At 51.9% G+C, this 15,798-nt stretch overlaps 1 protein-coding gene across 1 annotated transcript in view; it reads right to left on the bottom strand.

Moving 5' to 3' along the window:
- Nucleotides 1-7,287: 7,287 nt before the first annotated feature.
- The window catches only part of CMTM7 (CKLF like MARVEL transmembrane domain containing 7), a 53,747-nt gene continuing 45,236 nt past the window's right edge, over nt 7,288-15,798 (bottom strand). Inside the window, exons 3-5 of the mRNA XM_045776109.2 lie at nt 14,984-15,082; nt 12,037-12,118; nt 7,288-10,227 (exon numbers count right to left, since the gene is read on the bottom strand). Of these exons, the coding sequence (XP_045632065.1) occupies nt 10,214-10,227; nt 12,037-12,118; nt 14,984-15,082 (195 nt within the window). The 3' untranslated portion in view covers nt 7,288-10,213. The remainder of the gene's footprint in view (nt 10,228-12,036; nt 12,119-14,983; nt 15,083-15,798) is intronic.

The raw sequence follows: 15,798 nt of genomic DNA on the forward strand, positions 1-15,798 counted from the left end.
TTTTTAACTCATGTGAGAATTCTTGACCTAGTATGGATGTTATCCTTTGTTGGTAATAAGCCTTGGAAATACCTTCTCAAAGTCTATACATTTTAACTTTGCGTTTTTGCTTATTGATTTGTGTTACCTCAAGGTCAGAGAGGTTCTCTGCTTTCCAAAATGCTTAAAGATTTGCATTTTTTTTAAAGATTTTATTTATTTATTTGGCAGAGATAGAGACAGCCAGCGAGAGAGGGAACACAAGCAGGGGGAGCGGGAGAGGAAGAAGCAGGCTCATAGCGGAGGAGCCTGATGTGGGGCTCGATCCCGTAACGCTGGGATCACGCCCTGAGCCGAAGGCAGGCGCCTAACCGCTGTGCCACCCAGGCGCCCCAAAGATTTGCATTTTATATTTAGTACTTGAACGTACCTTGATTTCTGTGTGTGGTGTGAGTACCGCGTGCCATCTTGATTTCTCGTGTTAGCAAGTGACTCTTTGCTCCTCTAAGAGACAACGGTGTTCCCTCCGTTGTTTACCAGGTTTATGTATATGTGTGGGTCCAGGGCTGGCTTTCTTGGGCTGTTTTTCTATACCTAGGCTAATACCACAGTCGTGAGAAAGGATTAATATCTAATAGGACAAGATCAAAATTGTTCTATTGGCACTTTTTAAGAAAGATTTTATTTACTTATTTGAGATAGAGAGCACAAGCGGGTTGGGTGAGGGGCAGAGGGAGAGGAGAAGCAGGCTCCCCGCTGAGCAGGGAGCCCGATGTGGGGCTCAATCCCAGGACCCTGGGATCGTGACCTGAGCCAAATGCAGATGCTTAACCAACTGAGCCGCCCAGGTGCCCCCTATTTTAAAGACTTAGTTGAGACTAGTTATATATAGGTTTGCAGTAAAATTGAGAGAAGGGTTACAGAGGTACTTTATATAAAATTTTAAGATAGGTTTGGCAAATTCCATAAAAAGCCCTCATTATTTTTTTTCTTGGAATTGCAGTGAATTTATAGATTAATTTTGGGGGAAATGATTTACGATTAAACTTCATCATGAACCTAGAATCTCCAGTGATTTGGGTCCCTTATTGTTTTCCAAGTCAAGTCTGATGGTTTTCTTCATGAAGGTTCTGCACGCCTTTTGTCAGATTTGTCCGAGATACTTTATTTCTGCAGGTTTCCAGAATGGGATCTTTATTTTAAAAATTATGTACTCCGATTAGAATAGTGGATTGGGATTTGGAGAGACTGTCAGGGATCTCGTATCCAGCACTGTTGCTGACATCTCTTGTTACCTCTGAGAGTTTGTGGATTCCTCTAGGACGTCTCACATCCTGGATTTATTCGTGTCCTTGTGTCATTAACCTGTTCCTCTCTTCCCCGTGTTTCCTCTAAACTGAAAGAGAGCTCTAAAGGCTTGCTGAACATCAGATGAGTCTTTTCCTTTTGTCCAGGTTGTTTTGCGGGTGGATGCTGTGGACTTCGCCAGGCTCCTGAGCAGGCCTGCCCTCACCGTACCCTTCGTGGTTCGGGGGCTGGCATCGGATCTCTCCCACCATCAAGGTTCCCATCAACTTTGTAGTTCACAGTTTCTATCCCGTGACCTTTCTCTACATCTGTTATCAGAAGTTGCAAAATGGTGACTGTCATTCCTGCTACTTTTGTTAGGTAAAATTCTTCAGTAATGCTCTTCATACTTGTAGCACGCATGTTTGACGTTCTGAAAACAAGGGTAATCGGTACCCCTACTCAACTCCTGAACGATACTAAGACCTTAGAAGTAATGCCTATCAGTTCTTCCCATCTGTTATGGCCTAGTAGTTTTTACTTGTTTTAACACCTTCCTCACCTTCCACATGTTCGTCTCAGTGCTTTTATCTGGATGTGGTTGGTTCACATAACCATGGATATCACAGAAATATTGTGTCTAATTAACTAGTTATGTGTTTCCATGGGGGCCTCACTCAATGTATGATGTCGTCACTAGTCCAGTCCTGGATGGCCCAAACATCTGACCACACAGCTAGGCCAGTAGTGACAGCCCGGGAGCCAGTGTACAGATGTTGTTCACTAGATCTCGGGTATGTGCACCCTGGCTAGAAGTCCCACGTGTTCAGCCCATTGCACGGGGTGTTCACAGCTGTGGGCCGTGACCTGTTTACCACACCTGGATGGCTATAGTGTTGCAGAGGACCTGCTCGCCTTGAAGGTGGGTGGGCTCTTTCATCACGGATTCTTGTCAGCTGGCTTATTTGGTAGGTGAGACCTTCATTAAACCAGCAATTCATTAGGGAAAACACTATTTCTGTCTAATGATTGGGTAACCACCTGTTTGTGAAGATGACTAAAGGCTTGGGAGCTGGGTTTGGTCCTTCATCAGAAGATCCATTTTCTTCTCAGGAGAGGTCTTTCTGGGGAAAATTGGACATCTATACACAGAAGAATGAAACTCGACCATTCTCTTACACTGTACACAAAGATAAACTCTAAATGGATGAAAGACCTCAGTGTGAGACAGGAATCCATCAAAATCCTAGAGGAGAGCATAGGCAGTAACCTCTTCGACACTGGCCCCAGCAACTTCTTTCAAGACACGTCTCCAAAGGCAAGGGAAACAAAAGCGAAAATGAACTATTGGGACTCCATCAAGATAAAAAGCTTCTGCAAAGCAAAGGAAACAGTCAACAAAGAGGCAACCCACAGAATGGGAGATAAAGGGCTGGTATCCAAGATCTATAAAGAACTTCTCAAACTCAACACCCAAAAAACAAATAATCAAGTCAAAAAATGGGCAGAAGACATGAACAGACACTTCTCGAAAGAAGATATATGAATGGCTAACACACATGAAAAAAAATTCAACATCATTAGCCATCAGGGAAAATCAAATCAAAACCAAATTGAGATACAACTTTACACCCGTTAGAATGGCAAAAATCGACAAGGCAGGAAACAACAAATGTTGGCAAGGATGTGGAGAAAGGGGAACCGTCTTACACTGTTGGTGGGAATGCAAGTTGGTACAGCCACTTTGGAAAACAGTATGGAGGTTCCTCAAAAAGTTAAAAATAGAGCTACCCTATGACCCAGCAATTGCACTACTGGGTATTTACCCCAAAGATACAGACGTAGTGAAAAGAACGGCCACATGCATCCCAATGTTCATCGCAGCAATGTCCAAAATGGCCAAACTGTGGAAGGAGCCGAGATGCCCTTCAACAGGCGAATGGATAACGAAGGTGTGGTCCATATACACAATGGAATATTACTCAGCCATCAGAAAGGATGAATCCCCACCATTTGCAATGACATGGATGGCACTGGAGGAGATTATGCTAAGTGAAATAAGCTAAGCAGAGAAAGACAATTATCACATGGTTTCATTCATATGTGGAACGTAAGGAATAGCATGTAGAACATTAGGAGAAGGAAGGGAAAACTGAATGGGGGGGAATCAGAGGGGGAGACAAACCATGAGAGACTATGGACTCTGGGAAACAAACTGAGGGCTTCAGAGGAGAGGGGGTGGGGCGATAGGCTAGCCTGGTGATGGGTAGTAAGGAGGGCATGTATTACACGGTGCACTGGGTGTTATACGCAAACAATGAATCCTGGAACATTATATCAAAAAGTAAGGATGTACTGCATGGTGACTAACATAACAAAATTAAAAAAAAAAAAAAAAAGGAGAGGACTTTCTGGGTCTTGTCCCACCTATGGAATCTAGTTCAGAGTTGCAAGATGAGAATGTGAGATTGGAAGCGGTTTGGTTTAGGGCTCAGGAACTCCAGCAGTTGCCTCTCCACAGCAAGAGGAAGTCCTCAGATTCCACAGCTCACAGGCCCAGAAGCCGAGGAGTTCTGATGGCTAGCGGCACCTGTCAGCTGCGCAGTCAGTCAGACACCTGTCGTGCCTCGAGGTCTGAGGGAAACAGAGGCTCTAGGGTAAGGCATTTACTGCTGCCTGAATTGCCCCTAAGACCTCCTTGTTGGGGCCCTCACTCCAGCAGACATGCGTCCGATGACTCGGGTGGAGGCTGTAGGAATATTCCTGGGTTTGGGGTGTGCTGTCTCCGACAGCTAATAGGCAAAGCGTATTTTGGTGTGGCGTGACTTCTTTTGTAGTTGGTGGCCACTACAAAGCTTGTCCTCACTTTTTTTTTTTTTAAGATTTTATTCATTTATTCATGAGAGACAGAGAGGCAAGAGGGAGAAGCAGACTCCCCACTGAGCAGGGAGCCCGATGTGGGGCACCATCCCAGGACCCTGGGATCATGAGCTGAGCCGAAGGCAGACGCTTAACTGCCTGAGCCACCCAGGCGCCCAGTTTGTCCTAACTTCATTGCGAACTAGGTCCTGGAGCTGTGACACAGCTTCCAAGACGATCGCTTAGAGGGCAGGACACTTGGGTTCTGTCCTCAGTTAGGGCCCATCGGGCTTTCAGCAGCTGTGCTGGGATGGCATGTCATGCAGCAAAAGCAGTTTTCTCCGTGGAGCTGTTATGGAAATGCATAGCCACCGTGCAGTCACATCACACTAGGTGTCGCATGCTTGGTCTCCGGAGAATTCGAAGTAATACAAGAGTATGCTGCCAGGGGAGGGCACATTCCCCCACTCCATGCCCCTGCCCCCGCCCCTAACAAGGAGAGCTGAAAATCAAGTATTAACAATGCCATCAGCTGCAAACCAAGAACCAGGTATGATGGTAGCAACACATTCATTCTCTTGGATGATGTCGCGCACTGTGGAAATGGACAGGACCACGTTCTTGAAGTTTCCACAGTCTCCCAACAAGCCGGCTTCCATCGGCTAGCCAGGGTGTTCCACTAAAAGGCAGCTTTGAAGTTTGCACGGCACCCCTGGCTGTATGAAACCTTGTTGGAGAAGACAATGTCCTTCTTCTCCCAGGAAAAGGCACGGTTTCCATCATCATTCTGGGCAGGCTTTATGGGTAATCACCCCATTGTCGGCTCAGCCTCTGACTGACCCTTGTATGAGCCACCAATAGGGGTCGCCCTGAGTGTGTCCTGTGAGCAGATTCTTGCAAAAGAGCAGCGAGCAGAGTCCAGACCAAAAAACAAAACGCCCACAAAACCACAAAACTACAGCCAGTATCTAGTAAGCTGAGCAATACTTGGGGCTTGCTCCAGAGTGGGGTAGAATCCGGAGACCCAGTCCTGTACCTGATTCTTGTGCCTCCTTGTCCCGCAGTCCGAACGGTTTCAGCTCCGATTGAGGTCTTTGCTCCACAGGCGCTGTGAAATCCGCCCCAGGTTTTCTCTTCTGCTGTTCTGGGCGCCCTCACAGCCCCCAGCCCGTCTGGCTCCTCCTGGCCTATTCCTTCTCTCTTCTCTTGACTCTTAATCCTAAAATGTATGGGCGTGGGCAAGGTTTTTGTTTTCCCCTCGGCTGCCTTTTTTCCTGGCATCCAATGGCCTCGTTACCCAGGATTTTTATTTTGTAGGAAATCCCCATCTCGTTCAAATGACTTGCCTGTTTGAGAATTTGGGTGGCTTTCTGCCCCCCCACCCCCACCCCCAGGGCCTTACTGGTCTTTCTCTTCCCAGACCCCTGGCCACTCACCTCTCCCCAAGGCTCTATCTTTTGTGCTTGGGCCACTTCTACCCCAGTGGGTGATCGGATGCCCTGCAAAGAGCTTCGACCATTGGAGTTATTTCCCCTCATTCCCATCTTCCAAGGCCACCCCTGAGGAAGGCTATTCATGCAGCCACTGTGTATTTCCTGCTTGTGCCCACATATCCAGCCGAACCACGTGTGGCAGGAGTGAGGCTGGGAAGAAGAGAGCCAGTAGAAGGATGCGTAACTGAGTTGGCCACCACTGTGTGACTCTGCCCTTGGTCCCACAGAACTGTCTTGGAGAAGTGATGTAAAACCTGCCTCAGGACAGTTTGTCCCGGGAGAGGAGAACAGATGTATCCACTGAACCCGTGTCCCATGGGCCGCTATTACCCCCGGGCAGGCACCGTCCTGCACTTGCCGGTTGCACACGTGTGGGTGCTGGCTGGGGTCCCTGGCAGCGTCCACAGGAGAGTCCGCAGACGTCAGTGGAGGTCTGGAGCACGGCTGTGTGGTTACAATGGCATGAAGTCAGTCATAGCCCTTGCAGGACTGGCACTGCGGTTGTGGCTGGATCAAGACACGCGTGAGGCCCAGAGGATGTGTTTCATAAAGGGGAGGAGGGGGTGACTGTGAATGAAGTCCCAAAAGATTACATAGGGCGTGGTGCCGTTTCATTTAGTTACAAATAACTACTGTAATTGTATGCCCTTTCTAGGCAATCCATATAACTGCAGTAGAGCTATATAATAAGAAAAGCGAAGATGTGGTGAATGGGAGGGTCAGGAAGTTACGCTGGGAGGGGAAGAGATGCGGAGGGGTGAGGAAACGGGAAGCTTGCCCAGTCACAGTTCAAGGTTAAATGCCGCGCTGCGCCCCGCTGCCACAAGAGGGCGCGCGCTGCTAGGCGAGGACGCGCCCGGCGGCCACCTGCGCCGCCGCAGGGTTTTGTTTTCGCAAAAGGAAAGTTGAGGCCAGCTGCGAGAGGGGTGGCAGGGCACCAGCGGGAGCAGCTGCTGGCAGGGGACCCCGGGGACTCCCCGGGGAGGGCCCCCGCCCCGCGCGCTGCCTTCGGGTTTCGGGAGGAAGCAGGTGCCGGCCCGCGAAGCCTGGGCGCGCTGCGGCCTCGGCCCTGACTTCCGGCTGCCCGACCCCCTCCCTCCCCGGAACCCGCACGGCCGGCAGGGTGGCAAAGCGAGGGCCCGCGGGCTGCGCAAAGCCTCCGCGTGGGTCTGGTCCGGCTTGAAGTGTAGCTTTTAAAAGTCTGTTTGGCAGCCTTTAAAACTCAGGAAATATTTAGCCTAAAAATCCAGACTTCCACTTTTTTCGGGCACTTGGGGGGATCTGGCAACCGTGGGCTGCTGCCCCTTCCTCCTGCGCCCCCTTCCCCGGGCAATGAGGGTTTTTCACAGTTTGGGTCAGATGGATATTCATTGGGTCCATTATTCTGGCTGTCATCGCCCTTCAGAATTGAGCCAAAGGGCACACTGGATACCGAGACATTTCCTTTTCTGCACAACTCTGTGTGGAGTTAACCGTGGTCTTTCTCATTTGCATAATTCTCATGTACAGAGAAAATTACAAGAAAACCCCAGCGAGCCACCGGTTGCCTCATTCGCCTCACGAGGTCCACAGGCTCCAGTTAGCCTCCTGGTGGTCTTCATGAGGAGGCCCCTCAGTGTCCCCCCGCCCCCCCCAGCCTGGGCTGGTCGCTCTGGCCAGCCCCCTGGTGCCCAGCCTGGCCGCTCCCTTCCTCTCAGGGGGTTCTGAATGCTTTTTTATTTTTAAGCAGAGAAATCCCCTTTTTCAATCTAAACCATATGAAACTCCATTATATAAAACAGGAAATAGGATATTAATATAAATGACCTATTTACAGTTATATATACTTATTGTAAAGTCAGTCCATAAGAACAGGATTAATTTGAAATGCCCACAATTTGGAGTAAGATCACTGGGGTTGTAGCCTCATCTCCCAGTTTCATTCCCCTGCTTTGTGTTGGCTGGGCGGGGACGGAGAAATCCTGGCTCGCCCAGAACACCCAGGACCCTAGCCTCACACACTTGGGGTCTTCCTCACCCAGAGGTCGCAAGGCCAGTGTCCCCTGAAGCTAACCAAAGTGAGGGAAACTGGGGGAGGGGGGTCGAGGGGTTCCAGGGTCAGTGTTTGCTACTGAGAACAGGAGAGTGTGTGGTTTAAGGGGTTAACCTATACTTTGCACATAAAATCAGACATCCATGAGGCCCCCGAAGCACCCCTGAGAGTTCACAGGATGTTCAAAGTGCTGGTTGCTGAGGAGAGGCCCCAGAGACCCCAGTGTTTCCATGGCAACAAAGTTAGCTTTTCATGCTGGGGAGGAGACCTGGGTGGGAGATGGTAGCACGCGGAATGGGCCAGCTCTGGATCATCTTATCATCCTGGCTGTTGGGCTGAGCAGGCAAATGTGTCTGGAAGAGAAGCTTCTAGCACACGGTTGCAAGCACAAGGAGTGTGTCAGGCCAGGGCCTCCCGCAGGAGCACACTTGTTTCCTTCCCTGGGCCTGTCTGCAGACACCAGAGCCAACTGCCTGTGGATGAAGCCAGCTGGCGTAGGCCAGCTCCTGTCTGGCCATTCCCGAGGCCCTGGGTATGGTGGTCACAGGCCAGGCCCAGGAAGGGGCCAGACCCAGACTCAAATCCCAGCTCTACTGCCAACCTGGCTGGGAACTCGGCTTTCTCCTTGGGTCCCCGCTCCACTGCCAGTCCGTTCAGGGTAGGTGTAGGGCAGTTTTACTGCTGCCCACACCAGCCCGCTGAAGAGAACCACACCAAGACTGTCGCGGAGGACCTCTCTGAGCAAGTTTTTCTTGTGGGTGGCAGAGGCTTCCCCAAGGGAGAGCGCCACCCTCCATCTTCCATCTCTCCCACCCCAAGGCGTAGGCCAGGCCCGGGGAGGCTCTGCTGGCCAGGGAGCTGCCTGCCCGTGGAGAGGACTTGGGCAGACCAGCTTTGGCCTCGTCTCCCAGTGCCCCCTCAAAACACAGGTGCCAACACCCTTTCCTGGGGGCGCAGGTTGGCCCCTGACTCCCTCTCCTCCCTCCAGGGTCCAGTCTTCCCTCTTCTCACGTCTTTACTCGGTTCAGCCTGGCCGCGACTGTCCAGTGGGTCACCTCCCTGTGCTGGGAGCTGGGGTGCTGGGTATGGAGTTGGGGGTTACACAGGGGTACTGCCCCTGGGCTAAGCAGTCCCAGAGAGGGCCTGGTTTAGGGAAGACACACGCATTCCACAGCCCGTCTCCTCTAGCACCTGTCAGAACATTGCGCCGGCCATGCCGTCAGCCTCGCGCTGGGTGTGACCCGGGTCTCTGTCTTCCCCACGCCCCAGACTGCTCTTCCAGCTGCACAGGTGCCTTGCCAGAAAGTCTTGTATTGCTTTTTTAAAAAAATTGTGATAAAATATACGTGACGTAAAACTTACCAATTGGACAATCTCCAGGTGTGCAGTGCAGCGGCATTAATTACTTATGTTGTGGGGTAACTGCCACCATCCATCGCCAGAACGCTTCCATCTTCCCAAACGGAAGCTGTACCCATTAAACTCGAACCCCCCAGTCCCTGGCCACCACCTTTCTACTTTCTGTCTCTGAATTGTAACGTCTCTAGGAACCCCCTGTGAACGGACTCAGCACTTGTCCTCTGGTGTCTGGCTTATTTCACTCAGCATCACGTCTTTGACCTTCATCGGAGTTGTAGTATGTACCAGAATTTCCTACCTTTTTCTTAAGGGCTACTTGTGTTGCTGTTGAGTACTGCTTTCTGTCTTGTGTGAACGGTACTGGCTTCCACCCCTCGCCACCAGTTTACTCTGAAAATATGCAAATCTCGAGGGGCCCGTGTCTTCTGCATCCTTTGCCGTTCTCACCTCCAGGGAGGGGGTGGCATGCGCACGCACTGGCGGGGCCCCCAGGCTTCCCCATGAGCTTTGTGGGCCCCATCACTTTACCACTGGTTTGCAGCCTCAGTTAATAAGAAATCCTTGTGCAATTGGCCAAGTCAATATTTTATTACAAAACACACACACGCCCACACACACACCACACACACACACACACACACACACACACACACACACACACACACAATGGGAATTAAGGCTGAGGCCCAAAAGGAGCCGGGATCCCGTATCTGGAGACAGGCTGACCACAGAGGTTTTCTGCAGACACGCCTCACTTAAGAAAGAGGGTCTCTCCCAGAGGGGCTTTCCAAGCTAGACCAATTACAAGACGGCTTGGTTTCTGTAAGAGGACTTAAGGCGGCTCCACTCCCCTGAGGAATGTGAAGCAGAAGCAGATTTAGGCAGGAGTTTTCAGAAACCCCTCTCTCGTGTGTTAAATGGGGTCATCAGTCCCTGAGGCGGTGGTTCTCAAAGCGGGAGGGAGAGACCAGATTTCCCTGGAGGCTGGTGTTCCTTCCCAGGCGGGGAGGACTGCTCTCCAAGGACTGGAAGAGAGGCTCAGCGAGGCTCAGGAGCCCAGGAGGGACGCCGAAGCCCCCTCCTGGGCCCACCCGCGTGGATGGGGCTTTGGCACAAGAGCGCAGGGTCAGAAGCCCTTCGTGGAGGCTGGCCCCCTGACCCTCCTGTCCGCAGGGCCTCCCTCGGGGCCGGGCCTGGGGTGGCGTCACACAGCTGCATCTTGGGAAGGAAATGGCAAAGTTAGGCGGCGGGCAGGGCAGGGCCCACGGCTGGCAGGGCAGGGCCCACGCAGAAGCCACATGGTGGGGGGCCGAGGCGAGTTTGGCTCAGGGCACTTCCTTTCTCCACCCAGCACCAACCGCCCTGGGAGTGATTTTATTCTTTCCAAATGCATCTCTCAAAGAGAAAAACATCCAATAGTGCCTGATGATTTCTATCCCCACCCCTCCCCCCGCAGACCTGGCCTCAGAGGGCCTTGAACTGCCTCCCCTCGCGCTTTCGGCTCTTTCTTCGTGAATTTTCAGCCGGATGTTTCTGCCAGTATGTACACGTGTCACCTTTCACCGTTACCTAGTAACTCTCTTTCCCGTTCTCTACTTTCCAGCCTTCATTTTTTTTTCTTAAGCAGCTTGGCCGAGACGTAATCCGCGTACCGTACAATCTACCCGCCTCAAGTGCTCACGTCCAAGGTTTTCATTTACTCCCAGGATGGCGCCAGCACTGGCCGCCGCGATGGGAGAGTATCTCCTCACTTCCAGAAGAGGCCCCCTGCCCATCTGCTGCCCCCCCCAGCCCCTAGCAACCCCCCCCCCCCCCATCTACTCTCTGTCTCTTTGGATGAGCCCAGTCAACACATTTCCTATCAATGGGATCCTACAGCCTGTGGTCTTTTGTGACTGGCTCCCTGTTAACTTTTTGTCAGCGGCTTCTGGAAGGAAACGGAAACTGATGAAACAACCCTTCTGCGGGGCAGCTCAGCCCAGAGACTGTACAGGCTTTGGTATTTTGTAGTGTATTCTCTTAAAGGAAAGAAGAACAAAGAAAGGAAGCGCTGGTACAGTAGAGAGGTGGATTCATCAAAACGGCTCAAGCTCTCAGCAGTGTTCCTTCTAGCAATGTATTCTAAAGAGAAACGATATTAGGGATGAGTATGGGGCTATGTTTATAAGGATGTTCTTTCAACATTGTTTAGTAGCAAAGAATTAAAAAACAAAAACATAAGGACCCCAAATAGGAGACAAGTTAAGTAAATGATGACGCAGACGTGCGGTGGCGTCAACGCCACACCACGGAACCATTAAAAGTGATGGAGAAGAGGGGGCCCGGCTGGCTCAGTCGGTGGAGTGTGTGACTCTTGATCTCAGGGTTGGGGGTTCGAGCCCCACAGTGGGTGTAGAGATCACTTAAAAATAAAATCTTAAAAATGAATGAATGAATGAATGAATGAATACATAAATAAACTCTTTTAAAAAACATGTTGGAGAAGAATCACCAACCCTGTGGGGAAAGCGCCTGATAGGTGGTTAAGTAGGAGAATAAGAGCAGGTTACAAATAACACAGAAAGTCTGATCCTTTAATAAAAGCAACATATATATCTGTATATCTTTGTACCTATCCATGTATCTTTATATCCATCCATCCATCCATCCATCCATCCATCCAGAGAGAAGACATACTGGAAGGACGGATACCCAGCAGCTGCTATTTCTGGGTAGTGTGACGATAGGTGGTTTTCATGAAACATTTTTTTTCTTTACGTGCACTTTCTAAATTCTCTACACTTCATTTTTGTCATTAGGAAACTGATTTAAAGAAAACACTTCAGCATCAGAGGAGGACATGTGAGGGCTGTGGAAACAGGAGAGCAGAGGGTCTTGGGTTCTCCTTTCCACCTGGGCCCCTACACCCCAAGGCCTCCCCTGCAGTGGGGCGCTTCCGTGCTGTTGAACTCCACAACAGGCTGTCCTCCCGTTCCCCAGCAGAGGGAACTTTCGGAGATCGCCTGTGTTCAGACAACCGGAACTCACCTGCTGACTGGGTCACACAGGAGATCTTGTAGGACATCCAGATGCTCGCCAGGCAGAGGAAGGTGGCCACGAACCCGAAGATCTGCACAGGACAGAGAGGAAGGGAGTTCCCAGGCCAAGGCCCAATCACTCAAGCTGTCCTTTACGTTTCTCACCCTGCACCAGCTGTGGCCTGGAGGGAGCCTGGGCAATCGAGTGACCTGACCCCCTGGTCCTTGCTCAGGTGCAGGGCTGAGGCCCTGTCCCCAGGGCTCCCCCAGCAGGGCCCTCGTTCAGGCCTGGCCCTCAGGCTCTGGGCTCCACGTCCTGACCCTCCTCACTCCAGGTCACTTCAGGGCCCGTGTTCGGGTTCGTATTTAAACTGAGCTGAGGCCAAGACACTGTACAAGACAATTAGCTGGGCTAGCGACAGAGGAAAAGGTGGAACTGTACATTTCAGCTTGGGTTGTCAAATTTCTAACGTTCAAATGGATGTTACTGATGGGGCAGTGTGCTGCAGTTCATTCCCAATGGCTTCCTGTTCTCTCGCTTTATAGCTGTGTGATAACAGCCAGAAGCCGAGGCCTTCATATACTTTTATGTTTGCACATATTTCGCAGTCTCGGACTAAAATCCGTTAAGGCAGCGCCCCTTCCCTTTCTGAGGCTCCGCCCCAGGGCTCAAGCGGCTGACCTCCTGGCCTAGGAAAGCTGAGCCAGCCCAGTCCGGCGTCATTTAAAGATGAGGAAAAGGGCCTCATGTGGGGCTCATCCGACGGTCCAGGGACAAGCAGCACACACCTGCCTTCTCTCCGGCACTCGGCCGCCTGAAGCCAGCTCCCCACCTGCGAACAGCAGCAGCGCAGTGCCTACGACTTACTGACCAGCTGCTACGTGCCGGCCCGTGTGCCAGGCCCCTTAGGTGCGCTGATCCCTTCAACTCCCACCACCCTGCCAGGTGGGTGCTGCTGTCGTCCTCGCCTCTCCCTCGTTGGGCAGCTACGGACATGGAGGGACAGCAGGTCAACTAGTTTGCCCAGGGCCACAGAGCCAGCGAGGGCCGGACATGGGATGCGGGCCCTAGGAATCTGGCCCCAGAGCCCCGCTCCACTGTTGTCCAGGTGTTCCCGGACACACGAGGTGGCCAGAACCATGGGCTGACGTGCAGTAGGAAGAGCCCAGGAGCGGCCAGGCCAAGGGCACGGTCTCCAGGGGTCTGGTTTGCTTTTCAAGCCCGGCTGCTGGTTCACAGAAGCGGCTGCCCCCATGGGCCCACGCCCACCCCCTCCCCCCAGGTCCCTCTCCTTGGTTCCTTTTGTACCGATTGTCTGCGCCACAGAATTAGCCTATTGGAGCCTGTCCCGGCCCCTCATTGTCCGTTCTGCACAATTAGCATGTGAGACCCCATCCCCGTCTCCTACTGTCTGCACTGCATAATTGAACAGTTTATTATGTCGTTACATAATGCTCTTCTGGACGACACCGCCTTGTTTGCTGTTGTTTCATGGGCTTTGGCCTCCACTCCTACACTGGATTACCATCTTCTCATAAGCAAGGACCATATCTTTTTATTTCTTCTGCTCCCCCATGGCCGAGGCTTGGTCCTAGGCACCAAGATGGTGTATGATAAATGGGGCTTACCGGGATTCCAGGGCTAACAAACACGCTTGTGTGCAATCTGAATCGTAAAACCCAGGGGGAGCCTCCCCCCGTGTGGTCCCGAAACACAACGGGCACCAGTTTTCTCTGTCTCCCTCAGCAGCCTGCCTGTAGTCAGACGGGTGGTAACCTGTAGGTGGTACCCACGCCTCTCCTTGGGGACCGCAGGGGGAGGCACGTAAGCCCATGAGTGTTCAGAGGCTTGGCTGCCCCTCTGTAGTGATGTGCTGCCCTGTGCCCCCCTTTGGACGGCAGACCCCACCCCTCGGTGGAATTCCAGGCATTAACTCACTCCCAGCGCAGTCTGGAGAATTTTGCTCACGTGTAAATGAAAGAGGGACTGTCCCGTGGAACTTTTCTTAAAACTCATTTAAAAAATTGAGGCGCCCGGGTAGCTCAGTCAGTTAAGCATCCGACTCTTGATTTTGGCTCAGGTCATGATCTCAGGGTCGTGAGATGGAGCCCTGTGCTGACACGGAGCCCACTTAAGATTCTCCCTCTCCCTCTGCCTCTGCCCCTCCTCTGCCCTCGCATGCACCTGCTCTCTCTCCCTTTCTCTTAAAAAAAAAAAAAAAAACTCATTTAAAAAATGTCATCTGCTCATCAGTGAGGCAAATCAGTATTGGCCCACAGGCCACCAAACTGTAACCAGTTACCTAAATCAGAAATCAGATGGCAGGAATCTATAAGTCTTTTAAAAATAAAAACATATACATCTATACACACCCATGTATATATGTTTGCACACGTGTGGTAAACACAGCTCCCACAGCACTATATTTTTATACATTTCCATGCTTCTATTCAGGCTATCAGATGGATTAATTTTCACCTTTGAAAGGTCTGGGAGTGTTGTTTCCTGGCCTGAATACTGTTGTAAATCAGGACCAGCAAAGCTAGGACTCATGGCAGGTATCACTAACTGATCACATGCTCTTCCCCTGCGCCCCAAAGAGGCCTCGGGATCTTGGTCTGCGTGGCTCTGAGGCAGCCACCAACAAATGACCCAAACGGCCATGTGCCTTAAGACCGACTGGCCCCGAGCTGTACGGAGTGGCTGTCCGAGGGATGGCTGGGCTGCTGGGCCCATCTGAGTGTGCCAGGAGCCCTGACCAACCAGCTGCTGAGACCCTGTGCTGTGGGCCCAAGTTAGGCTCTTTGGAGACTGCTGTTGGCTGGACCAAGGTGGGTTCTGATGGGTACTTTTCTGGGAAAGAAAGGCCCCAGAAAACAACCCCCTCACTGCCCGTCAGGAAGAAAATGCGCTAGAAGTGAATTCATTCGTGCAGGTTCCCCGAGACCGTCCTCACCGCTCCAGCGACCAGTCCGCTCTGGCTGTAACTCTTGGAGGCTGCCACAATGGAGGCGATTAGGAGGAGCAAGGTACCGATTAAATAGTGCAGAAGTTCCTGCGGACACAAACAAGGCAAAGCAGTGGGTCAGGAGGTCCTCTCCTGGTTCTCAGAGGCAACCGAGCACAGAAGAGAGGAGCCGAGGGGAGGGAGTGACCCCTCCTCTGCTCCTCATGGCATCCTGACAGGAGCAGTGAGCTCACAGGCAGCAGATGCGGAAGGCTGGCCAGGGTGAGGCCCCGCAAGACAGAAAAGGGGCCGGGCAGGCAGCCAGAGAGGTGACAGAGAGAAAGAACACTTGTCTTGAGAGGAGACATATCCATGAAGGACTGCTCCACCCCTGACAGCAGTCTGTAGACAGTACCCTGACTCCGGCCAAAGCTATCGACAAGCAAGCGGCTTCTCACGACTCCCAGGCTGGAGAGTTTAAAGGCGGCTCCAGCTCTGAGAAGCAAAGCCCCTTGAAGAGATGTGTACCTCTCACTTCTGCTTCACAGAAAGTTCTGGGCTAACAACGTGCTGGCTTTGGTGGCTGCCTGGGGTGCCCGCCCACTCTGTGAACTGTTTTAGGTATGGACTTGAGGGGCTGGCCCCCTCAGACTTGGAGTCAGAGCTTAGAGTGACGTCAGCGGCCTTCTGTGAAGTGCTTGTGGGGGGGGGAGGGGACTTTCTGGCACCTCCCAAGCCTCCTCGCTTTGTCCTCATTTCATCTTCTCTTCTCTGCTCTCTGGAAGTGTGTCCTCAGGCCACACCGCTGAGGAGTTTGCTCACAG

The sequence above is a fragment of the Ursus americanus genome, chromosome 20 (assembly GCF_024610735.1).
Source record: "Ursus americanus isolate L20-20 chromosome 20, mUrsAme1.1.p, whole genome shotgun sequence".
Lineage (NCBI taxonomy): Eukaryota > Metazoa > Chordata > Mammalia > Carnivora > Ursidae > Ursus > Ursus americanus.